Source organism: Cydia fagiglandana, chromosome 20 (genome assembly GCF_963556715.1).
Source record: "Cydia fagiglandana chromosome 20, ilCydFagi1.1, whole genome shotgun sequence".
NCBI classification, from domain to species: Eukaryota; Metazoa; Arthropoda; class Insecta; order Lepidoptera; family Tortricidae; genus Cydia; species Cydia fagiglandana.
Window position 1 is genome coordinate 2,917,638 of NC_085951.1, and position 27,973 is coordinate 2,945,610.

The 27,973-nt window shown below is 38.6% G+C and overlaps 1 protein-coding gene across 2 annotated transcripts in view; it reads left to right on the top strand.

Moving 5' to 3' along the window:
• The window catches only part of LOC134674353 (nucleoside diphosphate phosphatase ENTPD5), a 27,076-nt gene extending 495 nt beyond the window's left edge, over window positions 1-26,581 (top strand). The window contains exons 1-12 of one of the 2 annotated variants that reach the window (XM_063532404.1): window positions 166-342; window positions 1,010-1,136; window positions 6,691-6,834; window positions 16,032-16,120; window positions 17,330-17,446; window positions 17,969-18,015; window positions 19,049-19,137; window positions 20,239-20,395; window positions 22,151-22,297; window positions 23,002-23,174; window positions 24,010-24,173; window positions 24,783-26,581. In XM_063532404.1, coding sequence (XP_063388474.1) covers window positions 310-342; window positions 1,010-1,136; window positions 6,691-6,834; window positions 16,032-16,120; window positions 17,330-17,446; window positions 17,969-18,015; window positions 19,049-19,137; window positions 20,239-20,395; window positions 22,151-22,297; window positions 23,002-23,174; window positions 24,010-24,173; window positions 24,783-24,875 — 1,380 coding nt within the window. In that variant the 5' untranslated portion in view covers window positions 166-309 and the 3' untranslated portion in view covers window positions 24,876-26,581. Of the gene's footprint in view, window positions 1-165; window positions 343-1,009; window positions 1,137-6,690; window positions 6,835-16,031; window positions 16,121-17,329; window positions 17,447-17,968; window positions 18,016-19,048; window positions 19,138-20,238; window positions 20,396-22,150; window positions 22,298-23,001; window positions 23,175-24,009; window positions 24,174-24,782 lie in introns of those variants that run through there. The other variant, XM_063532405.1, reaches the window with a different exon arrangement.
• The last annotated feature ends 1,392 nt before the right edge of the window (window positions 26,582-27,973 follow it).

A 27,973-nucleotide genomic window follows, 5' to 3' on the forward strand; every position in this document is an offset into this window, starting at 1 on the left:
GAACACATTTTCTTGAAAAACGCCTTTAAATTTTTTGTCGAACCTATTTAAGGTACTCTTTACACCGACCCGAAACTTTTGCCAGCAGCATAGCACCATTAATAAACGCGCTTAAATAGATTCACTGACATATTTTTGACAGTTGTATTTTTGCCTTCCAAATTTTGTCAGCGACGTCGATTTCAGCTAATTATGGAAGGTTTTAGTCGCTGAAATCATGTTACAAAAAGTGGACGTCTTTTAGTATTTCAATGTACAGTATTTATTATTTAACGTAGTGTCTGGTTGTGATGTTTATGTCTGCCCGATATGGGAAAATTCAGTACTTACCGGTACTTAGAGGTAAGGGTGTGTTGGTTGTTACTCGACGAACGCAAATGTAAATATTGAATGAATTTTGCATTTTAGTCGGAATATTATTTGCGTGTCCTCACAACTGGGCAGCGTAAAACGTTTGTAATTAATTTCTTGTCATGAAATATACCATATCATAACTCATGAGTGTTTTATAATTTGTCTAAGATTTGTACTATTGATTTAACAAAACGAAATATTTTAAGTTTCTGTCCGATAAACCGAAATGTCTTGAATTGTAGATTGTTTTGCAATATTTGGTTGGTCTGATACGATGCCCTATGATTGACAGTTATAACTAAAAATCCCATAAAAAATGTATACCAATCTTATATACATACATATAATTTTTTTACATGATAACTTTAAGGGCTCGCAATACATCCTATACTTAAAATACTAGGGAGTTAGACTAAATTTTCGATGATGTCTTGTCAGTGTCACAGAATAAATACTTAATAGTACTAAGTACATAAGACGCACTCCCTAACAAAACACGTCTGTTACGATCAGCACAGATGTGGCCGCTAGGTGGCGACAGCGCCACGCGCGGCTTATGGCAAACCCCAAAATTGGGGCTGAATGGATGTACTTTTAGCTACCTGTAGCAAAGCGAGTGTAGCAAGCAGTGTGTAAATAGCTCATTATTTTCCAGTTAAAAGATGATACCTCGGCACCGAACATCAACATACGGAGTAACAGAGTGCTGAAGCCACCACGTCGGCTCAAGAAAACATTCATTCTACTCATCGTAGCTGCACTATGCATGACGTATTTTATGGGTGAGTGTTTAATTACTTTTTATTAATAATAAAAATGAACAAAATTAAATAAAAAAACATTTTTTTTTGAGATTAAACTATCTAATTTTAAAAATACGCTTGTAAATCAATTGCATAGTGAGCAAAGCCTGTAGAAACAAATTTTAATGCCTCATATGGTATGGTATTACTCAAACAGCCTTATCAACTGCAATATAATTACCTTTAGCAGTAATTTTGCAATAACGGCCATAATTATTAATTTCGAAGATAAGTTTCTGCCATGGCTATGTCGGCAAAAAACTCATATCGTAAAATCCTTTGCAACCTTCATTTATTACATTGAAATTAAGCCGTATTGGAATTAGTCTGGTTTCCTCACAATGTTTTTCTTTACTGAAAAGAGAATGTTAAAAAATATCAAAAGACATTTCATACATACGTTCAATAAAACTCATTGGTAATGAACTTACTTATCATTATTTCATAGAATAGATACCTATTAGAACCAAATAAAAAAATGCATGTGTAAAAAAGTACGTACCTCGGAGCGAACTTTGAATTGAACCCACGATTGAAACTATTGAATGTCGCACGCTCATACCGAAAGGCAACCAACATTCTAACCTTGCCAAACTATAACTATCAATTTTACAAATGTGTGGCCCAATTCAAACAGACCGAACAGTCTTAACAAACTGACTGCATGATTTGTTTCATACACTGCTGTCGCGTTAGTACGTGTTTTGCCATAAAAAAAACATACAACTGAATTGATAACCTCCTTTGTGATTTCGAAGTCGGTTAATAAACGCGCGTAACTGCGTTGTACCTGTAGTACTAAAAGTCTCAATTTTTTTTGAGTTAGTGACTTACAAGAGTTACAAGGGTATACTTAGTTTAGAGTCTTATAGTCCATTATGTCCAACGTTACAACGAATCTACTGCAATTGCCTATATTAATTACAGGTAGGTGATTTACGTTTCATAAATGCTTGTGCTTTTTTTACAAGCTTTTATTTAGTTTTACCCACAGACAAAACATCCTCTACCTACACTGAGCATAGTCGCGCTACCCCCGCTGCCACGCATACGGTAATTTTACTCCATGTTCGAGTCAAAAGTGTCTTTGTGTGACGTCCGTGAACTCGTTCGTCGTTTGAACGGACCAATCACGGCACGGGACTTCGCTCACCTCGTCCCGCGCACCCCCGCATTTTTGGCAGCATCGGTTGCATGAAATAATTGCTCTAAACTACGTCTAGAGGATTCCTAGTCTATGGTTTTACCTGACAATTGTCTGTCTGTCTGTGTGTAATCAAATCTTGCAAGTTAAATTTGACTACCCGTTTTCCGATTGAGCTGAATTTTTTTTATAAATCGGATTTTTTTTTTATTCCATTCCAATCCTGCAAGCTGTCTATCTTTGACATTTAGCTGGAAATTAAGTATTTTTAATAGTCATGCGTGGTGCGATATCCTTTGATACGCCCATCAATTTCATAAAATCTTATTTTTATTTTATAAGATCTTGGGGTGCTCTTCTCTTCAGCCTTGTAAAAGTAGTGTTAGGTGGTTCCTTCATCAGGTTTCTCGCTAGTAAGTTTGGGTGTTTCTCCATTCGTTTGCGATATTTGTCTAAGGTGTCGGATACTTCTTGGTTTATTGTTTTGATTTTGAGATCTCGATGCAAATTCTCGTTTTTGATGTACCACGGGGCTTTAGTGATAATACGTAGTATTTTTGATTGGAAGCGCTGTAGTATTCCTAGATTGCATTTTGAGGCTGTTCCCCACAGCTGAATCCCATAAGTCCATATTGGTTTAAGTATGCACTTGTAAAGTAGTAGTTTGTTGTTTAGGCTGAGTTGAGATTTGCGTTCTAAAAGCCAGTACATCTTTCGCAGCTGCTGTCCGAGGGCTTTTCGTTTTGTAAAGATGTGTTTCGTCCAAGTTAGTCTCCTGTCCAAGTAGATTCCTAGGTATCGAACGTGGTCTGATTGGGGTATACATATGTTATTAAGTTTTACTTCCGGGCACGTTTCACGTCTTAGCGCAAATGTTACTTGCACCGATTTTGTCTCATTCGCTTTAATTTTCCAGTCTTTGAGCCATTTTGATATATCGTCGAGACTGTTTTGAAGTTTTCCTGATGCACCGGCGGGAGTGTCGGCTACTGCTAGTATAGCAGTGTCATCGGCGAAAGTTCCTGTTAGAACATTTTCGGCACTTGGGAGATCCGAGGTATATATGAGGTAGAGTAATGGGCCCATGACACTACCTTCGTACCTTGCGGCACACCGGCTTCTATCCCATGTAGGTTTGTCGTGCTACTGCCATAGCTTACATAGAAGTGTCGTTCGTTGAGGTACGAAGTGATAAATTTGTAATAATTGATAGGAAGGTTTTTTAATATTTTAAATAAGAGTCCTTCATGCCAAACCCGGTCGAAAGCTTGGGATATGTCCAAGAACGCTGATGACACATAAAGTTTTTGTTCAAACGCAAGGTTTATTTGCTTCACTAGCCTGTGAACCTGTTCCACTGTACCATGTCCTTGCCGGAATCCGAATTGGTGTAACGGGATCAAATCAGTCTTCGTAACCTCTACTGTTATTCTTTTCATGAACAATATTTCTAAAACTTTTGAAGGTATTGGTAGCAGGCTAATCGGACGGTACGATTTTACTTCTGTGGGTTCTTTGCCAGGTTTTGGGATTAGAATTATTTCAGCAACTTTCCATTGCGGAGGGACAAAATTTCTCCAGAGCGCGGCATTGTAGATGTGACTTAGGAATTTGATTCCAATGTGCGGTAGTTCTCTGAGGATTTTTGCAATAATGAGATCATATCCTGGAGCTTTATGTATGTTGAGGCTTTTGATCGCACCGATGACTTCTGTGTAAGTAAAATTTTTAATGGGTAAGTCTAATTGGTGGGGCTTGTTTAGTGTTTTTGTTATTTCTTCCAATTTTGTTGAATCAAGATCGTCATTTGGCGTGAAAACTGTGGATAGGTGTCTCGCAAATACCTCTGCTTTGTCAGAATCTCTTTTTGCCCAGCTGCCATCTTCATTTCTGATCGGGGGTTGATGGACAATGGGCCTTTTCAGGTTTTGTGTAGCCTTCCAGAGTGAATAATCAGTGGCTTTTGTCGCATCAAGATTTTGTAGGTATATTTCTGTTTCCCTATTTCTGTGTCTTGTAAGGGCTTCCTTGAGTTTAGATGCGAGGTAGTTAAATTTATTTTTATGGCCTGGGAACTTGGTTGATTGCCACAATTTCCTAGCCTGGCGTTTTTGTTTTAGTAGCTGTTTTTATCCTTTGGGATAGGAATTGCAGCCCAAGCAGCTTGTTGTACGGCAGTATTAAATAATTCGACAGCTTGGGTGATATCCTCGTCTGTTTTTAGAGGGATTTGGCAGTCCAGTGATTGCTGGATTAGTTCCCGAAAGTATGGCCAGTTCGTACCTTTCGTGTGCAATTTACACTTTTTCGTAATAGGTGAGATTGGGCAATTTACTAGTAATATAATTGGAGAGTGGATAATATAAATCGGATGACAATGCAATATTATGGTACCAGCGAGCTGATCTGATGATGGAGACCGGAGGTGGCCATAGGAACTCTGTGATGAAACAACGCAACCTAATTGTGTTAGGGGTTTTTAGAATTGTCTCGATGAGTATTAAGTAGTCGTCTGTCATAAAAAAAGTACAGTCAGCGATAAAAGCTTGTACCAAATATGAAATTTTTGCCAAAAACTTATTATTATTTACTGTCTTTGAACGAGCTTAAAAAAATGGACAAGTGGGAGTCGGACTCGCGCACGAAGAGGTCGAAGTCGAAGGGTTCCGTACCATTACGCAAAAACGGTAAAAAAATCACGTTTGTTGTATGGGAGCCCCACTTAAATATTTATTATATTCTGTTTTCAGTATTTGTTGCTATATCGCGCAGGTTACAGGATATAACGGTTCATGAGATACAGCCTTGTGATAGACATACCTACAGATGGACAGAGGAATCTTAGTATTAATGTCCCGTTTTTACCCTTCGGGTACGGAATCCTATAAATTTACAGTTAGTGCATGACTCCAATTGAATTCATAGATTGTAATATGAAACATACTCGTACCTATTCGTTGTTGGACAGATGTATGTATTTCACAAGTCGAGTGCGATAATCGCTTTAAGTACCTCCACCACTCACTTTGCACATTCCATTCCATTTTTGACTACAGCTGCACTACTAGTACTGAACGCGTCGCTGTTATTGTCAATTTCCATAGTAAAATGAACAAGTAATGCAGCTGTCGTTGGAAATGGACTGTCACCTTAAATTTGAATATTGCAATGGAATGTGACCATTCTATTGTTTTTGAGAAAGTTGTTGCCTGAATATTTACTGCTACTGTTAACATACATCGCCCACTCTGTTAACTGTACATCAGTGGACCTTATGGCTTTTGTAATAAGGTCTACCGATGTACAGTAAGGAGTGTTGTCGTTTGTACAAGAAAGTTTTCATTGTCTAACATACTTTACATAAGTCATGTTTCAAGTTTTGTTTAATAAGTAATAACCATTAAAAATGGAGATATTCAAGGTTGTCAGCATGTCAGCATAGACTACAATGATTTTACAAGTGTAGTGCATAATTGTATTCCATCGTATTTCTCAGAAACGTTCGTATTTGTAATGCATAGCCTCGTAAGGCCCACCATACAAAGTTTCCCTATTTTTAATTTAAACCTTGTTGTATAGGGGATTAGGGTGACTTTCGTTTATTTAGAAAACAATGAAACAAAAGAAATGCTACCTTATGTAGTTTTAGAAAGGTTCAAATTAGATTGAAACAGAATGTACACTGTAATGCACATGGGGCCTTACGAGGATAGACTAGGAATCCTCTAGACCGAGTTTAGATCAATTATTTCATGCAACCGATGATGCCAAAAATGCGGAGGTGCGCGGGACAAGGTGAGCGAAGTCCCGTGCCGTGATTGGTCCGTTCAAAGACACGGACGTCACACAAAGACACTTACGACTCGAACATGGAGTAAAATTACCGTATGCGTGGCTGAAGGGGTAGCGCGACTATGCTAAGTCTGGAGGATGTTTTGTCTGTGTTGTCATGCTACTCTCACTGCTACACATGCTACTGCTCAGTCAACGTCAGTACTTTTTGTACCGAGTCTGACTGAAATAGCAAGACACGTTCGTACGTTTCCGTGAAAATACGATGGAAAATAAGTATGCACTACATCTGTAGGTACTATCAGTCAATTGAGTTTCCATACCAGAGTGCTTGGAATAATAAATCATAGTTTCATACAGCTGACGTGTTAAGAGTCACACGAACTGGTCGCCGAAAAGCCGCTCCCATACAATTCAAAATTACAAAGCATTTAAGGCGGCTAGAGGATAAATCAGCACCAACTTTGAATAATACAATAGTTGAAGATGCTAATATAAACCATTTGTGCTATAAAGTTTAAAATAAATAAATAAAGCCTCTGCAGAGTTAGCTTGGTCTATGTTATTTGTTACGTTTACATATATGCTTGTCTGCAGGTCTGTTCGCGGGCCAGACACAGTGGTTCGATGGTCTGGCCAAGAGCCTCGGGTACGAGAGCGAGCGCCACCACGCGGTCATCATAGACGCCGGCTCTTCAGGCTCCAGAGTACTAGCGTACAAGTTCAGGGTTCCTTTCACATGTGAGTCATGTTCAGACAGTGCCATGGTCTGGCCAAGAGCCTCGGGTACGAGTGCGAGCGGCACCACGCGGTCATCATAGACGCTGGCTCTTCAGGCTCCAGAGTGCTAGCGTACAAATTCCGGGTGCCTTTCACATGTGAGTCATGTTCAGACAGTGCCATGGTCTAGCCAAGAGCCTTGGGTACGAGAGCGAGCGCCACCACGCGGTCATCATAGACGCCGGCTCTTCAGGCTCCAGAGTGCTAGCGTACAAATTCCGGGTGCCTTTCACATGTGAGTCATGTTCAGACAGTGCCATGGTCTGGCCAAGAGCCTCGGGTACGAGAGCGAGCGGCACCACGCGGTCATCATAGACGCCGGCTCTTCAGGCTCCAGAGTGCTAGCGTACAAGTTCCGGGTGCCTTTCACATGTGAGTCATGTTCTGACAGTGCCATGGTCTGGCCAAGAGCCTCGGCTACGAGAGCGAGCGCCACCACGCGGTCATCATAGACGCCGGCTCTTCAGGCTCCAGAGTACTAGCGTACAAGTTCCGGGTGCCTTTCACACGTGAGTCATGTTTAGACAGTGCGATGGTCTGGCCAAGAGCCTCTGGTACGAGAGCGATCGAGCGCCACCACGCGGTCATCATAGACGCCGGCTCTTCAGGCTCCAGAGTACTAGCGAACAAGTTCCGTGTGCCTTTCACATGTAAGTCGTGTCTGTTGGTATAAATAATATAAAGTATAAATAACCAAGAATTGCTCGTTTAATTCGATGTGAGACGCAATACACATACACTTAATACACTTTTTTCGGTTAACGTGAGTGATATTTTTGTGTAAACTAATAAAAAATCACACGTGAAGTGCCGTTCTACCAAATACTAAAGAAAACAATATACGCAAAGACCAAATAACAAAAAATCTCCTACAAATCCACAAATAAATCGTTAAAATAACGGTAGTTTAGAGTCGCCATCTAGCGAAGAGTAGAAAAACGAAGATCCATCCGGACTGCTTCACCAACCGAGTTAATTAGTTCTGCTACTCACCACAAAAGTCGCTACTGTCTATGCCTGAGATAGTTACACTACTCGCCGCGAGGATTAATATCTAGAATATAGTTCGTTACTCACCGACATCTGTCTACATTTAGTACTACTACTTCCCACAAGCGTCGCTACCGTCTATGCGTACTTTAGTTCTGCTACTCACCACTGTCTACATACAGCGAGGTACTCAATATGAATTGTCCAGGGTGTGATTTAAAAGTAAACAAATTAGAACGTCTTTTATGCACAAAGTGCGAAGGATGCTTCCACTACTCATGTGTTAATATAACGTCAGCAGTGTTTAGAGAAAAACAGGCACAATTAAAATCAGAATGGATATGCCCCTCCTGTACACTGATTACACGACGCCCGAGCCGTCGGGATGATAGCACTCCCGCGTCCCCTGCGGGTCTGAGACCAATGGAGCAACAATTACAAGACGATAATAAGACCAGCGACACGAATATTTCGAATGTGCTAGACAATGCAGATATTATGTCTACCCTGTCTCCATGCGAGAACTCTCAAGTCACACACACAATAGAGACGACAGGCCCAGACAGCATATCCTTTGACAGATTTAGTCACCTAATTAAAAAGGAGTTCGAAGCTATGAAAGGCAGCTTAACCGAATCTATAACTAACAACATAAAACAGGCTCTGCTAGTCGAATTTAACTCAAAAATTAACGATCTGAAACTGGACATGTCTCGTAACTCAGCTACGCTTACCGAAGAACAAGGACGATTACAGCAGAGTATAAATGCCACAACCGACTTGATCAAAAAATTAGAATCTGAAAATTATAAACTACACATCGAGTTGGATATATTAACAAACAAGCTAGAAGAGAAGGAACAAAAAAACACCGAAGAAAGTTGCCAAAATAAAACTATAGTACTCTACGGTTTGGACGAATACCCTGAAGAAAATTGGCATGTTCTCTTGCAACGTGTAACTGGTGTGTTCTACGAACTATTAGGCACAGATATAAATGCATTTATCGAGGATTTGAGACGAATAGGAAGACGAGGATATCGAAGACCTATTCAAATAGAACTTATAAGTAAGCGCATGAAAAAATATGTTTTAAACAATAAGCATATATTTAAAAATACAGGACTTGCAATCTCAGAGTTTTTGAACACTATGGCACTGAAAAAAAGACAGGTGCTTAGGGACACATTAAGAGATGCGCGGAAGCGCGGTTTAAATCCAGTAATACGGAACGATAAGGTATTTATAAATGGCCGCGAATATGTACTGCCGCCGACTACGGAACAACGACAAAGTACGAGTTTACCGGATCGTAGCCCCAGCCTTCACTCACTGAAAAACACGAGTCTTTCTGACCCTGTTATAAGTTCACATATGACGAGCTCACAAAGGACTCAGCAGCTCTACAACGAAGAAATGAGCGCATTGTCTCAATTACCATCAAAAAGCGCTCAGTCTAGAAATGAGAGCAGTGCAAATAATTTTCGTTACTGACAAAAACAATTACTTTTCAGTCCTATTTCAGAATATGCAGAGTTTCAATAACAAACAAGACATTTTAGAGAGCTTTTTAGAAGACCATTGTTTTGACGCGCTATGTTTGACGGAAACCTGGATGGCGACATCACAACTTGAACTTGTTAATATTCCCGGATACGAGTTAGCTACAAACTTTAGCCGAAGCGAACATCATGGAGGAGGAACTTGTATTTTTATTCGCGATTCTATAGAGTACACTATAAGAGACGATATTAACAAAATTTCTACAGAGTTCATATCTGAATGCTGTTGTATCGAGCTACCTAAAATAAGCACTTTACTTGTATGCGTCTATAGACCAGATAGAAATATTGAAACATTTTATAATTGCATGGAAACCTTGTTAGAAAAAATTAAACATAAAGAACAGAATAAATGTATTGTGATAGGTGGTGATTTCAACATCAATATGTTACAAAAATCTAAATATTGCAAACGTTTGTCTGATCTTATGTTGACCCTAAATCTCGTTGAAATAGTCAAGGAACCAACACGAATAACACTAAACTCAGCCACTTGTATCGATCTGGTATTTACTAACAATAAATTGTACGACATTTTAATTGAGGACTACGGGCTGTCTGATCACAAAAGTATTATTTGTAAATTTGCAAATTCACCGTGCACTTTAGCGAAAAGATCTAATAACCAGTGTAAAGCCTATAAAAGAATCTATAATCAAAACAACCAAATGGCGTTTAAAAACGAGCTAACAAATATAAATTGGAATCAATTAATAACCTGTAGTAAAAACGTAAACGAAAATTACAATACTTTAGCTAATCTGTTAAAAAATATACTGAACGAAAAAATTCCCGTCAAATGCATAATTATAAACAAAAAACCAAAAAAAACCTGGCTTACCCAAGGTTTGAAAATATCTTGCACTCATAAAAGGTTATTAAAAATACTCTCCTGCAAATCAAATAGCTCCGTTCTTAAAGAACACTATAAGCAATACGCAAACACTTTGAAAAAGGCAGTCTTAAAATCAAAGAAATTAAATTACATACATGAAATGGAACAATCAACAAATAAAACCTTAACCATGTGGAAAATTATAAACAAGCTGAAAAATAAAGTAAAGGTGAAAAAAAACTTAAAAATAAATATTTTGCCTCAAAACACTATAACCGAAAATCCTAAGGTCATAGCAAACACGTTTAACGATTTCTTTGCATCTGTTTACGCTGGTCAGGAATCACATCAAGGAAACCCCGTAGTTACTGCGCGCGGTCGCCCAGTTCGCACTCTAGTTACTAAATCGATGTACTTACACCCAGTATCTGAACTAGAGGTGTTTAAAATTATACGTGGACTCAAGAATACATATAGCACAGGAATTGATGATATCCCTTCATCATTAATTAGGTTATGCGCCACCGAATTGGCAAAACCACTATGCATGCTGATAAATCAGTCGTTTAATGAAGGAGTATTCCCGCAGCCGCTTAAAATATCAATAATTAAACCTATACACAAGAAAGGTGATACTCATGACACTAATAACTATCGACCCGTAGCACTCTTGCCCACCCTTTCTAAAATATTTGAAAAAGCTATGTGCAACCGAGTTTACCAATTTCTAGAAAAAAATCGGATACTGGACGACAAACAATATGGCTTTAGAAAATATCGGTCAACTGCTCTCGCGCTTACCAACTACACACAAGAGATTATGGACACCTTAAATAATAAACACCACGCGGTTGGATTACTCTTGGACCTCACGAAAGCATACGACAAAGTTTCACATAGAATATTGCTCAACAAATTATACGGATCGGGAATTAGAGGGTTAGCTCATGACTGGTTCAAATCTTACCTAGAGAAGCGAACGCAGCTTGTCCAAATCGAATACCTAAATCCGTCTACTAATGAGATGGAAATAATTCGGTCAAATATTATAGAAGCGCAAGGCTCAATCCCACAGGGAAGTGTTTTAGGTTGTCTCCTCTTTTTATTATATATTAATGATCTCCCGAAGGAGATAGATGCCAAATGCACTTTATTTGCAGATGACGTTTCTCTCCTTTTTGATTTCGATAATACGGAAAATTGTAATGTAAAACTAACACAAACCTTAAATAATATAAATGAATGGATGCGCGACCACAATTTAACAATAAATACGAATAAAACTAAATTAATACAATTTTATCCTCATCAAAGAACGCCTCTACAGTTAGAATTATTACTAGATAACACGGAAATTGAAGAAGTAGAGCATTTCAAACTACTAGGTGTTACTCTAGATAACCATATCAACTGGAAAACTCACATCGCATGCGTTAAAACGAAAATATCCCAGTTTCTGTACGGACTCTTTACGCTCCGGAAAACAACAAACTTTGGTACAGCACTGTCAGCTTACTATGCCTTTACACAGTCTTGGCTACGTTATGGGATTGTAATATGGGGCGACAGTACAGATGCACACGACATATTTGTCATGCAGAAAAAATGCGTTCGTGTATTGGTGGGTATCCAAGAACCCGATAGCTGCAAGCCACATTTTTTTGAGCACGGCATACTTACGCTACCATGTCTTTATATTTTAGAATTATGTATTTATGTCAAAAAAAACATACACTTGTTCAAACAGCTGCCAAATCGAAGGCTAAAATACAAACTTGAACTACCTGCGCCTAAATTACAAATATATAGGAAAAGCCCTCTTTATGCAGCAGCTAAATGCTACAATCATATTCCGGACTTTATAAAGGCAGAGGAAAGAGAGACAACATATACAAAAAGATTGAAATGGTTCCTTGCGAGAAAAGTATATTATTCTATTAATGATTTCTTTGCAGATAGCTTTAATATGTAATTTATTAGTTTTATTTATATAATTTAATAATTTAATAGGATGCTACTTATTGTGCTGTATTGCATGACATATGTAAATATTATAAATCTTAGTTTAAGGAAATGTTTGTCATACCCTTTTAGGGTCCATGAGGTACTTACTTGTATAAATGTTGTAACATCTCTTGTTGTAACCATGGCACAATAAATGATTGATTGATTGATTGATTGATTGACAGATGACATCTGGCGAACTACAAGTACATATACACCAGCCGTCGGCAACCAGCGGCCCGCGAGCCTCCCTGGCTATTTTGTATGTAATATTGACAAATGACAATGTCTGATAAAGTCATAAATAGTAACAAAGTGCGGCCCGCGTCCACTTCGTTAACTGCTATGTGGCCCTTGGCTGCTAAAAGGTTGCCGACCGCTGCTATACACTGATTAGATTAGCTCAGAACCGAGTAGCGTTATAAAGAGGCTTATACTAAAGACTATTTTTTTTTTCAATTGTAAAGACGTAAAAATACACAATAAATGAAATACAGTATCGCTTAGTGATAAGTAGATAGACACTTTGTCTAGGCAGGTCTAAGATTACCTACAAATATGGCTCGTAAACTTATAGTAAAAATGTATTTCTTTACAAAATCTTGCGTCGGCGCGTTGATAACACTAAAACCTGATAACAGCGCTATATCGTGATTAACTATTCTCGAGGACAAATTAATGAAATAAAAACGAATTATTGCCTATTTCAATTACCTATTAGTCTATTCATTTTATGTATGTACTAACACATGCTGCAGGAGTAAGTAAAAGCTTTGAGTATATAAACAAAATCTACATCAGACGTAGTTACCTACACGCGCAAGTCGCTTATGTCTCATTGACATTTTTGGAATAAATTGAGTAGATATATATATACTGGAGTCAGTTACGGATCGCTGCCATATATGACCCAAAAATTTTTTATTAAGCTATGAGCTTCATCACATATGATCTCTGAGTAATTCTAAGCATTTCTAGCCTCGGAGGCGATAAGAAGCGTGCGTCTAGTCGAGGAGGGCGGAGTACAAAGATGGCCGCCACCCGTCATCATTAAAAAAAAACTGTTCTGGTCTTGGTGGCTACTAGGGCAAGTTTGGTATCATTTTCGTATAAACCGAAGACGTGGCATTCATTGCTGATATTTGTTTTTTTTCAGTTTCATAGTAATTTTACAAGAAAAACGTAAAAAGATAAAAATTTGGGATGGAGGTTTTTGCTTTGAGAGCTAATAACTTTTGTATAGTGGCCAAAAGTATCATACAAAAAATACTATAATAAAGCGCAATTCATGCAGCTTCTAAACATATACATGTTTAGTAATATCCTACTGCAAAAAGATGGTGAAAAATTATTGTGAAAAATGACCGCAGCGCGGGTAGTTGGACTCTCGCTAGGCGGCGTTTATCTTACAAAATGGTCGAGTACGAGTATCTACGTAGGTAACTATGCTTACTTTGCTAGATTTTATGATGATGAATAAAATGCTTTCTGTATATTTAATGTCCGCAGTTTCCAGTACACAGACATAATTCTGGTATAGGTTAAAAAAATACACACAGGTATCCCCATGTCTAAAGAGGAGGGCGGCTCGCTTAACAAATAAGATCATGTACAACCGCAATTTCGGGGCTTCGTTGGTTTGTCACCAAGTCATACTTGCATAACCTATATTAGTATGACAAATATACATAGCTGTTATGATTTCTAAATGTAAGCTCTCAGCATAATAGTTATTTGTTTTACAAGGGGGCAAAGTTGTTGTTTAACCGCTCGTGCTAATATTGATACCCGATCAAGCGAAAGATTTCAAAATTGAACCACGAGCGTAGTGAGTGGTTCGAAAAATGGAATCTTGAGCGTTGTAAGGGTTTCAAAGAACGAGGGTTAAACAAATTTGCCGCCGAGTGAAACACAGAATTTTTCACCACACCAGCCTGAAGCAAATATTAAATGTAAAATATCAAACAAAATCAAACCAAATCAAATCCAAATGAATGTTATGTGCCGGTTGAAGTTATTTATTAAAAACAACAAGTAAGTACCTATAAAATTACTTAAAAGTGAGTTATAGCATGAAAATTATCGTGAAAATAAATATTTTGCCTCTTCCTAAGTAGTACAATTTCTCTCATAAATAGTGTTTTAATATTATCAGCAAAAATAAGAGCGCTATTTTATTAGAATAATTTCATTTATAATAGTTATTTCTCGGACCCAATTTTGGACCCGGGTATATCCTTAAACTACGTTCAAAAGAGAGGTATGGGCACTGTGAATGTCATCTCGCTTTGTGTGGTAGGGCACAGCACAGCGGATGTCATTCCAGATCTATCCGAGCAGAGCCCAACTGGGGAAGTACGTACTTACCTCCACCTTACAGAAAACACCGGTCAAATAACACTAGGCCCCACTCAAATCGTTGCAAGTGCATTAAAATTAAAGTGCATAAAATTATGTCTGTATGATGAATTATGTCTGGATGAAAGTATTTTATTCGTCATCATAAAATCTAGCAAAGTAAGCATACCTACGTAGATACTCGTACTCGATCATTTTGTAAGATAAACGACGGTCCGCAAGATAAACGAAAGTCCAACTACCCGCGCTGCGGTCATTTAATAATTTTTTCACCATCTTTTTGCAGTAGGATATTACTCAACGTGTATATGTTTAGAATCTGCATGAATTACGCTTTATTACAGTATTTTTTATATGATATTTTTGGCCACTATACAAAAGTTATTAGCTCTCAAAGCAAAAACCTCCATCCTAAATTTTCATCTTTTTACGTTTTTCTTGTAAAATTACTATGAAGCTGAAAAAAACAAATATCAGCAATGAATTCTATGTCTCCGGTTTATACGAAAATGATACCAAACTTGCCCTAGTAGCCACCAGGACCAGAACAGATTTTTTTGAATGATGACGGGTGGCGGCCATCTTTGTACCCCCCCACCCCTTATTGCCTCCCAGGCTTGAAATGCTTAGAATTACTCAAAGATGATATGTGATGAAGCTCATAGCTTAATAAAAAAAATTTGGGTCAACTTCATAACTGACTCCGCTAATATGGCTTTTCATCAGAGAAGGGTCCTTATGCAACATATTAATTATCATTTTATGTATAATTTATGGACGTGGGGCCGTAAAACACGTTATAAAACATGTGATAACTGTACGTAAAATATAAATTTATTTTATTTATGCGATTTATTAGCTAATTATCATTTATTGTATATTTTTCCCTGGGATGTCGCATAATTTTAAATGACATTTCAGATAATGTAGTTAGTGTCTATAAATTAAGCTCAAAAGCTCAAAAGCTCAAAAAGGTTACGTTCTATACATAATTTCATAAATAAATATGCATCAAGTTATCACGAAATAGGCTCTCTTCAGTTGGAAATAAATATGACGACCGGTCTGGCCTAGTGGGTAGTGACCCTGCCTGCGAAGCCGATGATCCTGGGTTCGAATCCCAGTAAGGGCATTTATTTGTATGATGATACAGACATTTGTTCCTGAGTCATGGGTGTTTTCTATGTATTTAAGTATTTGTATATTATATATATCGTTGTCTGAGTACCCACAACACAAGCCTTCTTGAGCTTACTGTGGGACTTAGTCAATCTGTGTAAGAATGTCCTGTAATTAAAAAAAAATAATTTGAAAACACGATTAATAATACTACTTCACATCCCCCGTCTACCCGTCCTGTCAAGTAAGGCCAAATAATATTATTTATTTAATTTTCTGTTTGTTCGCAGTATTCGGACAGCCTAATTTAGATTTAGAAGAGGAGTACTTCGAGCAGTCAAAGCCGGGACTGTCTTCCTTCGCTGACGACCCGGCTAAGGTATGAATATATAAGGCCCCCCCCCACATCTGGCGTCTTTCGAGCGTCGGCGTCTACAATTCTATGGCCGACGTCGACGCAACGTCGACGCAGCGTCGACGCAACTGCGCAGCGACGTCATTTTCCATAGCGCTGGACCGACGCCGACAGACGCCGACGCTCGAAAGACGCCAGATGTGGGGGGGGGCCCTTATAGTGTATTCGGGTGTGTTGTTGTCTTATGGCACCCCAGAGGTGCAAAGGGCCTTCACAAGCTCGCGCCACTCCTTCCTATCTTCAGCGACCGCTCTGGCCTCGCTCCAGCTCAAGCCAGCTCCAGCTCGTAGTTCATTTGTGACGGACCGCTGCCAAGAGTGTACAGGGTGCCCGAGGCCACGGCTTCCGTCCGGCGGTTTCCAACCGGGTATTCGGGTAATTCCAAGTATTTAATTCCGAAAATGAACTTTATTATTATGGTATTAGGGATGATTTTTAGAATTAGGTACCCGAAAAAGTAATATTTTCTAAATTTTCTAGCCAAGCACAATATCAATAATGTATGAGACGTCAAAAAGGTTTTTGACGTCTCATACATTCTGTATGAAATCGCGTTTGTAGGTAGTTTTGATTTTAGGTTACTTTTTATTGTAAGTTTGGTGTTCGACACTTGAGTTCTACTTTATTAAATAAAGTTTATTGTTGATGATATTTATTTACCAGTCGCTTTTCGGTGAAGGAAAACATCGCGAGGAAACCGGACTAATCCCAATAACGCCTAGATTCCCCTCTGGGTTGGAAGGTCAGATGGCAGTCGCTTTCGTAAAAACTAGTACTTACGTCAAATCATGGGATTAGTTGTCAAGCGGAGACCACGCTCCCATGAGCCGTGGCAAAATGCCGGGACAACGCGAGGAAGATGTTTTAATTCCTTTTCATCACACTCGCTCAGTAAATATGGAATTGCACGCAGGTTTAGCGGGAGTTATAGAAAAAGCGTTCTCCCTAGGCTGTTATGAAGTTTCTAGTGCCATAATTAACAGTTTATTGTCTTTATACTTAATTTTTGTATCGCAAGTGTGATGAAAAACATTGTGTGTAACTCGGGGCGTAATAATATTGCAAACTCGAGTCTATAAATCGCTCCGGCAAGCCGTCGCGATTTAACTTACTCTCGTTTGCAATATTCAACTTATGCACAATGTACTATAAAAGAGTGTTGACATATTTTAGGGCGCGGACACAATAGTGCAGCTAATCAAGAAAGCAGAGTTCCTAACGCCATTGGAAAAGAGACGCAACACGCCACTTATAATTCGGGCTACGGCGGGCCTGCGACTGCTGCCACAGGTATTTTTTAATGATACGTTTAAAGTTAGACCAAGGAAAGTCTGCTGTGATTTTGATAGCCCACGCAGTGCAAGTGTTATTTATATTTATACGTCATAATTTCATAGGAGTTTAACGTTTAAAATAACACACTGCGTGGGCTATCAAAAACGCTGCAGACTTTTCTTGGTCTAACTTAAACCAGTACACAAATCTACCCTCGAATGGCTTCTTAAGCCAGTTGAGCGTAGATGAAAACACTACACGATCAAATAATGTAGGTTAAAGTCGTTGAGTGACAGATCCAGGTGGTTTTGTATTGTGTTGGTTAATCAATAAATGTTATAACTACCCGAAAATTAACAAATTGTTTACTTTTATTTAAGTACCTAATAAAAATGGATCCAGCAGTTTGAGGAGTATCAGCTGTTTTCCTAAATTATGTAAGGCATTTTTGGCATAAAATGGATTTTATGGCATAATGCGTAGGGGGTTTATATATTTTTTATTTAATAGTGACAAGAACCATTTGTATTTGTACAGGAAAAGGCGCGGAAGCTGCTAGCGGCCGTTTCAGATGCAGTCGGCAAGTGAGTAGAAACTTATCTTATTTAAAACTCTTGAGAAATACATATTTAAAATGCCACTAAAATTAATTTCTTCTAATCTGTATTTATTGTATTAAGTAATAAACATTGTTTTAATGTTTATTTAGGCACACGGTACAATCATTCTTACAGATAGTAATATTATTCAATCATGAACCAATGAAGTTGTTACTAAACTACTAACGCGTATACAATAGTTATTTGTTTTACAAGGGGGCAAAGTTGTTGTTTAACCGCTCGTGCTATTATTGATACCCGAGCAAGCGAAAGATTCCAAAATTGAACCACGAGCGTAGCGAGTGGTTCGAAAAATGGAATCTTGAGCGTTGCGAGGGTTTCAAAGCACGAGGGTTAAACAAAATTTGCCCCCGAGTGAAACACAAAATTTTTCACCACACCAACCCGAACCAAATATTAAATGTAAAATATCAAACAAAATCAAATCAAATCCAAATGAATGTTATCAAATATTTATCATCCAAAATCATCATTTAAAAGTCAATTCTACCAGCAAACATAAGAAAACAACTCAAAATTTGCATTTGATTACTTTGCCTCACATGTGGATAAAATGCAACTTTGCTATTCGTTTTTGAAGTGCAAAATAATTCTTTCCGAGCTGGTGTGGTGAAAAAGATAAAACAGAACGGATTAGTTTCGTGATTCGAGCCTGACCCGCTGTTAAACTTCGGTTCTGTAGGAAGTATCCTTTCTGTACGGTAGTACATACTATTAAATAATAGTATGTACTACCGTAAATATTCTGTGTAGAATAAATATTCTGTGGTTCCATGGTATAATAATATACTCCGCCTGGTACTCTCATCCCGTCTTTTCGTGGTCACTTGACCGACACAAGCCTACGTCGCCATGCGACAGCGCTATATGATAATATGCGATAGCGCTATATATAGCGGCCATGTTATTGTGACGTAGGCTTGTGTCACTCTGGGAAGAGAAGACCATGTTTTATTAGACTATGTGTGGTTCTACGACAAATTTAATATCGTTGCAGGCTGGGGTATGACACACGAGCTGGTATAGAGATTATGGATCCCGCGGATGAAGGCATCTTCATCTGGTACACCATCAACCTGCTCCACAGTGAGTAACATTTTTTTTCTTTTGAACATATAGGGTGACTGCTGTACTTAATGGTTAGATGGCCACTACATAGTAATAGGCCACTCCTAACAAATCCGAAAGAAACAAGACAACTGAAGCCTTATTGTTAAGGGTGGCCTATAGCAGTCCCCATACTTATAATATAGCAAAACGACGTCAGTTTGTCTCGTTAAACTTGATTTTATGATGAACTAGCGAGTTAGCGACCCTAGCGGCTATGCACGGGTAAATCTTAACAAATTAAAATGATACACCTATACCTTCCTCGAAAATAACAATTGATTTGTGAAAACCGCATGAAAATTCGTGCAGTAGTTTTTGAGTTTATTGCGAACATACAGAGAGACGCTGTAGGGCAGGGCCGTCTTAAACTATGCTGGGGCCCCTGGGCACCTAAGAATTTGGGGCCCTTTTGGAAAGTAAAGAAAGCAAATTAAACTAACTTTTTTCTACTATGATCTTCTACTTATTATGGGTAATCAAATATACTGTTACTGTCTGTCCCTCGGGGCCCCCTGTGGATGGGGGCCCTGGGCACGGGCCCCGTGTGCCCTTATGGTAAAGACGGTACTGCTGTAGGGGACTGTTTTATAAGATGGTATATAGAAGATTTAGTATTTTTTGAATGCACGGTCATCCAATCTTGTGCCCGGACCATTTCATTGTAAGTTGAACCTGGAAAGATATATAAATCCTAGTAACGTAAAGTAAATCAAGCTCAAATTTACAGAAATACAATGTATGTGACAACTGGGTTGTCCATCGCATTTAAGAGGGAAGTATAACACGTGATCGTCCGTACAAAAAGAGGAAACCACTTCTAAATATTTTCCATTCTCCATGTTTTTTTTAGTATCTTATTGACACAATGATTTGCAGTTTATATAAACTTATACATTATAGAAAAATAATAGAATCCTTTCTAACACCTGGACATAATGGACATAAGTATTTGCGCCTAGATATTGTATGGTTAATATTAACCTACACGGCGAATCATCATGCTCAGAGCGAATCATACAGTTTTTTTCTTATGCAAGTATTTGTGCGATTTTTTACCAAAAGGGTTTTTTTTTTCAGATATAATGGAGGGTGAAACGATGGCAGCCCTAGACTTGGGCGGGGGCTCCACACAGATCACATATCAGCTGTCCCCACACGATAGTCCAAAGTTCCCAACTAAGGATCTGCACCTCGTGCCCACCAGCTCTGCCAACCTTACTGTATACACGCACAGGTAGATTTTACCTTAATTAAATTTTACATTTAACCTCGTAACGTCAAGCTTCTATGAAATTATGAAGCTTAAATCAAGGTTCGGAACCGGTTTTTAAAATAGCGGTAAATACCGGTTTATTTCGATTTTACCCAGAACGTTCAAAAGAATGCAAACGTTTTAAGAACTTTATTGTAACTTAAACAAACCGGTTTATTCTACGAGCGACGAGTCGGCCGACCGGTGGTGTGCCGCGTAATTTTTTACCACGCCCTTTTGTCGCATGTCGCATATAGTGTTTTACAAAGTTTAGGGTTAAGTTTCTAAAATCTATATGTATTTTAGTCTGTCAGGTATTTGTAATATATGTTGTTGCCTGATTTAAATATTTAAATGAAGACACCGACATAGTAGTTAGGGAGGCGAATAGGGGAATTTTCGGCAATACTCGAGCGTGGCAGTTTAAGATATGAGAGATACCTTAGACCTAATAGAACAACCTTGTAAAGTATTTAGCTCTATATGTAGTGACGCGCGCCTAGGATAGACGATCAGATTAGTAAAAAAAAATGGATAGTCTGAAATACTCGAGCGCGTCAGATTAAGATATTGGGGGTTGATTTTAGTGTTTAAAGACTAAATTTAACTAATCTGACGATAAGTCCTTGACGCTGCCGAGTTATAGGGTCGCGAACTTGTAAAAAAAAAAACGTTAATCCGGCATTCTCGAGCGCGATTTTTTTATTTTTTATTTTGAAGAATATAATCTAAAACTTACTAAAAATACAAAATCTGCCGGTTTCCGCATGACCGGAAGTGTGGAGGAGCCATTTCGTCTTCCTAAGAACGCGTTGCGGCATATAAGTCGCGAACGATACCTACATTTTACAAAAAAAAAAGTTTAAATAAACAAAAAAGGTAATTTTATTTTACACAAAAAAGGTCTCTTTACATTTTTGTCCAAAGTTAAAACTTTTTGACTTGAAGCATCATAAAATCGGTCAGATTAAGAGAACCCACCAACATTTTTGTCAGATTAAAAAAATATGCTTTCAGGATACCGAGATAAACCTCCCCTATGAAAATCTGACGCGCTCGAGTATTTCAAAAAAACTTTTTTTTTTTGCATTTTCAAAAATTCATCGTAACTTATCGTCACGCCGAAATCGTCAGTTCTTTTAAAGGAAGCTTCCTTGGGGCCTACTTAACACCCCTTCCGAAAATCTGACGCGCTCGAGTAAATTTTTTTTTTTGCATTTTTGACTACTTTATATGCCTACCCCCACCACGCAAACCGGCAGATTAGTATACCGTTGTTATCAGAGGCACTCGGGGCATACGTAGTATGAATATCTGACGCGCTCGAGAATGCCCAAGTAACTGTTTTTTTTAACATTTTTGAAAAACCGTACACGCCAAACCCACCGCTAAAATGGTTTTTGCCATACGAGCTTTTCTTTTCGAAATTATTTTATCTTTCGATTTTGATAGGTCTCGACGGCGCCGTTGAATTACGCCATTTAGCTACCTCGCCTCCCTAACCATAGGAAAAAACCGATTTTGATGGTTTGAAATCGGTTAATCTGACAAGAACTTTATGGAAACGTTCTCCTAAAAACCAGTTTAAATGAAATTGAAAGGTTTTGCGCTAAGTACATGACAACTGGAAATTTAACCGGTTTCCGAGCCTTGGTTTAACCCTTGCACAGTCTGTGCAATCAAAATCGCGACTACTTAATTTGGTCTAACTCTAGTATATTTTTTGTATATTTCCAGCTACCTGGGTCTAGGCATGTACGCGGCGCGTCACGGTATCTTCAAATCGGAGTCTGGCAACGACTCCCTGGACATCACGTCGGTGTGTGTCGAGCCCATCGTGTCGGGGGAGAAATGGACGTATGCTAATGTGGAATACACCATCAGGTAAGACGGTCTAAGTACTACAGTTTGTGTCAGTATAGTCCTCCTCATCGTTTTCGATGACGGCGACCCTAAATAAATATCATGGACGTTGTCTGGCGTGAGCTCTTATGTGGCTGGCCAGGCCGGACTTGGTCTTAAATATTCTATTGCACGTGTGACAATAAAGTTGGCCAGCTTCGTTGAGCGTGTACACGTAGGAGGGCTTAGGTCTCTCTTTCCGTAATTGGCGTTTTGTGTCTAAGCTTGTGAGGCGGTTATCCTCAAAAATTTTGACACCGTTATGGATGGTAGAACACCAAGATGACCTTCTTCCAGCAAGCTCCTCCCAATGCTCAGTGTCGATGGCGCTCAGATGCCGTTTGAGCACGTCCTTGTAGCGCAGGTGTCAGTACCTAGCAATTATAAGGAGATAAATTTTGATAACATTCGGCATTCATGTATTTAGGTAACAACTTCGTATTATTAGATTGTCTTATTAAAAATGAAATAATAAACCGAAGAACGTAAAAAAACGTAATGATACCGGTATTTTTGTATGAGAAAAAAACCGGTTCCGAGCCTTGCTCATAACAATACACCTTATAAAACAAAGTCCTCCGCCGCCTCTGTCTGTCTGTATATGTGTATGTTCGCGATAAACTAAAAACTTATGAACGGATTCAACTATTAAAGTCGACTAGTAATATTTGTTTTTTTTTTTGCAGTGGAGCCTCCCGCCCAGCGAACATGAAACGCGAAGCGGCCTTCGAGCGCTGCTACAGAATAGTCAGCTCATATGTCAAGGCCACGCTGGACTGGGAGCCGCAGAGTCCGCCCAAAGGCAAGGTGGCCGCCATGAGCTTCTTCTACGAGGTGGCCGCTGACGCCGGCCTCATCGGTGAGTACATATATCTATCCCACTCTGGTGAGTATAATCTTCCCACTCTATGTGCTGCTATAGAATAGTCAGCTCATATGTCAAGGCCACGCTGGACTGGGAGCCGCAGAGCCCGCCCAAAGGCAAGGTGGCCGCCATGAGCTTCTTCTACGGGGTGGCCGCCGATGCCGGCCTCATCGGTTAGTACATATATCTATCCCACTCTGGTGAGTATATCTTCCCACTCTATATGCTGCTACAGAATAGTCAGCTCATATGTCAAGGTCACGCTGGACTGGGAGCCGCAGAGCCCGCCCAAAGGCAAAGTAGCCGCTATGATCTTTTATGAGGTGGCTGCCAACGCGGACTTATTGGTAAGCCTACTAACTAGTGACTTTGTGAGCTGCAAACCCACATACCATCTCAATTTAGAGACGGATAAGACAATCGAGGTCACCACACATAAGCGCTCCCGTACAAATTTAGTGTGGGATTATTCCACCACACAGCCACCCCCAACCCCACCCCACCTCGCCCAGACACCGCAAGGGAGATAGCGTTGAAGCGGATCTGCGTCAGCTTCAAGCCGATAATTGGCAGGAAGCGGTGCAGATAAGTGGCGTGCTCTTGTTTCGGAGGCCAAGACCCTCTTTGGGTCACTGAGCCATATTAGTTAGTTATTACCTTTACTTTTTTAACTTCCAGTCCCTCCAGATCGATCTTCGTCATGTTTCCTGAATCCTCCTTCGGAATATGCTGAATTTATGAAACAAAAAGTTGGTACAAAACTTGTAAATGCACCCTTAGTTGACTTAGTTCCCCTTACATTTACTTTAATTTTACATTTCTTTTGTAGATGTAATGAAAGGCGGCACCATATCCGTGTCCGCGTACCGGCAGGCGGCCCTGCGCGCGTGCGGCGCCAGCAACGTGGAGCAACCCTTCGCCTGCATCGACCTCAGCTTCTGTCTGGCGCTCTTACAGCAAGGGTATAAAATACCAGACCACTCGCCTGTGTCGGTAAGTTATATGTTTGGCAGATTTTGTTCTATATATCCGCTTGAAAAAGGGATCCTCATGTCCCTATACTACCTCGCCATGCTCGGCCGTCTATATCAACTCCCGCACTTTTCGGTCTTATTTCGATGGAATTGATCTCAGCTTCTGTCTGGCGCTCTTACAACAGGGGTATAAAATACTAGACCACTCCCCTGTGTCGGATTGTCGGTGAGTAATCTACTTTCTTAGATCTCATATTATAGAGAAATGCAGTATATCGACGTGAAAAGGGATTGTCAGCCTCCTCTCCCTATACAACATCGCTATGCTCGGCCGTTTATAACTACTTTTCGTATAATCTCTAATTTAGTCTACTATCTATCTACGTGAAAAAGGGTCGTCAGCCTCGTATCCCTATATGACCTCGCTACCCTCGGCCGTCTATATGTACGCTATTCACCTGCATCGATTTCAGATTCTGTCTGTCGCTGTTACAAGGACACAGAGTGATACAGATATAGTAAGAATGCATCGTGCTCTCATCGTTATATGACATTTATTTTGTCACTCGAAACATGCATATAATGTTTTAAAAACATTTTGATAAATGTTATATTTTTTGTTTAACAGTTGTTCAAGAAAGTGAACGGGCACGAAGTCTCCTGGGCGTTAGGGCTCGCCTACACTTCCATTGTGAATCGCCTCGCCGAGATCAAAGTGTAAATACGCCCTAAGTATTCAACCTAGCCTATCGGCTATGCGAGGCATGGTGGGGGAACTAAAAGCACATGGATTTTTGTACTCTAGTATATGTTATGAGTTATATAACTAAATCAGCCGCCACTGTCGTGCACGTAGCCAATATTGTAGCGAGTGAAAAGGAAATTTCTTTTAAGAACATCAGTATCAGTGAAAAAATATAAGACATGAGTCTTTAGGCAACACATTTGACATAGAAAATCATACTTTTTTTTAGTTCATAGTTTAGTCATACAAAAAATGTTGTATTATTTTTATTTAAACAGTTTACCAAACAATAACTAGTAGAAATTGAAACGTCGCAAACCCGTTAATATTTTTTTCACCTCAGCAGCTCGAACAAGGGTACTTTGCTTCTTAAAAACAGTGAGCAAAATGCGATTTTGCTCACTGAGTCATTTTGTCTCACTCAGTGAGCAAAATCGCATTTTGCTCACTGAGTGAGACAAAATGTCATTCAAGTGACCTTTATAGTCAAATGTCATTTCAACATGCGGGGTCTAATACAAGTTCGATATACTTGGGTTCTATTATCTCTGGCTGACCTAGAGGGATCTAGGTATGTTCTCACTGCTTAGGGTGAAAATTTTTGTGTACTACACGAGATCAAAGTTATTTACATCTCGTGCGCTTTTGAATCCCTTACTACGCTCAAGATTCTAAATTAGATTCACTCGCTACGCTCGCGAATCTATTATAGCATCTTTCGCTTGCACGGGACTCAAAATAAGCACTCGAAGAAATATTAAACTTTGATCTCTTGTTGTACAAATAACTATATCAATGGTCTTGTGTATTTATATGATAAGTGAAACCTTTTAGATAGATTATTTACGCATTTAAAGTTGTGTAATTGCGAAGTATTCGAACGTATTGCCTAAAACTTTAGTTGGAGTACAAAATGTTAAGAGGTATCCAGACGGGACTGACGAAATCAGTCGATTTGTTCAGCAAAATAATTGGTCAATCTCATCTAGCGTCCACACTTACACAAATTAAATCACCAATTTGCATTCTACTATGAAAATTGGCATTTTTGTGTCCGCACCTGCTGATATGATCGGGGAATCAAATTGGTATTTGCGTCCGCACGGCCCTGTTCGATCGGAGAATTTCATCAGATTGGCGAAAAATTGTCTCGTGTGGATACAACTTTAGAAGGCACGCTTAAACTACCAATTTTTTATCAATGAAGCTTTTCGACGCCGTGTCAAACACAAAAGCTGTCACTCGGAGGCTACGTCACCGAAGTGTCAAAACTGAAATTGAACTTTATGCATACGCACCTATGTTGCTCTGTGGTCTGTGACGGATTAATCCGTCTTTGGCGTTGGCCCTGCGGTTCGGATATATCCGTCGTTGGCGTCGAATAGGTTGATATTGGTTATTTAATTGTCTTCGTTTTGTGATTTATTCTTGTTTCATGTTTTTTTATGAAAACTTAAAACAGTGATCTTAAACTGTATTTAGTATTAAAAACGTTGTGAAAATGGGGTTTATTTCGAGTGTTATTGATTTATTATTTTGTTATTTATTAGATCCAATTTCTTCCTACTTACTGTTTTTTGTTATTGATTATTTCCAGTATCTGAGATATACCTAGTGAATATGATTTTGTGAGATACTTATGATAATTTTAATATTAAATAAATAGTTCAATTTATTTTCTATGACATGATTTTTATTTAAAACATATTACACCATTGAATTAAAAAAAACAGTGAAATTTTCATATTTATTTTATCCTTTATTTTAATACATTTTTATATGGAAATTATATATTATTTGATGAAATGCCTTGTTTTATCACGTAGACTGCAGGCTTCGATTTGAACATGACAACTTGATATCTCTATTGATCTCATTTTCATATCAGTTAACCATCATCTCCCTTACACTAACGTATTATTTATAAGTACGAGCAAATTTTACTGAGTGATATCAAAATCAGATCAAATGGAAGATTAACTTGTTATGTTCGAATGGGAATTTTGTACTTTATTAGGCAAAGGTTAACTTTCAAAATGATACAGATAGTCAGATTAAGTACTGTGTTGTAAGTGTCTAATATAATTTATAATATTTTGGTATATAAATCGGACCTATGTACAAGCATATTCTAAACTGCAACTTCAATATTTATATATATATCTACAAATTGCAACCCGTCAAAGAGGTAGGTATAACATCCGTAATCTGTTGAAAATTTTACGTTGTCAGTCTTTGTTTTGACGTTAATCGATGGAAAGTCATGCTTTTTAATTCATAATCAAATATCTACCAATATGTTCAGAAATTATGAATAACTAGGTACAGCTTGGCTAAAAAGAATAGAAATTAAAAAGTGGCAACACTGTAGTGTCGTCCCGTTTTCTTATATAAATTGGCTTGAAAGGGACGACACTACAGTGTTGCCACTTTTTAATTGCTACTCTTTTGCCAAGCTATATCTCGCAATGCATTAAATTAGATATTTCGATTTATTTGCGGCAATTTTCGTTTTCAGCAGTTCCAGATTTATTTAATAGTGGCTATAATTCCGTACACGACGGAAAGTTGATAAATGGCGAGAAAACTTTGAAGGAATTTGAACTTTATGTGATTTTATTTTAAGTTCAAATTTCTTCAATAAAATATATCAACTTCCCGCCGTGTACCTACGGTATTTTTCTTATAAATAAGACATCTTTGACTGCAATACAGGTTTCGTATATAATATTTTTGGGCACTATATTCAGATATTCACCTGTCTAGCTAGCCTGATGTTTTGTACCCCTTTTACATGTATAAATAAGGATAAGAAATCTGTGGTTAGGTAAAGCCTGTATTTTTAGATATTTTGAAGGAATTTAAAACAGTGATCAGTCGGCTAAGCAGATAATACCATAGATACAAAAATTGTTTCTCAATTTCAATTCATTACAACCTAACCTTGTATAGTCAGCGATAAAAGCTCGTAACAAAAATTAAATTTTTGCAAAAACCTTTATTTTCAATATGGTAGACAAAAATAAGAGACGAGTAAAATGTTCTTTGACGACTGAATTTGTAATGTACCCGCT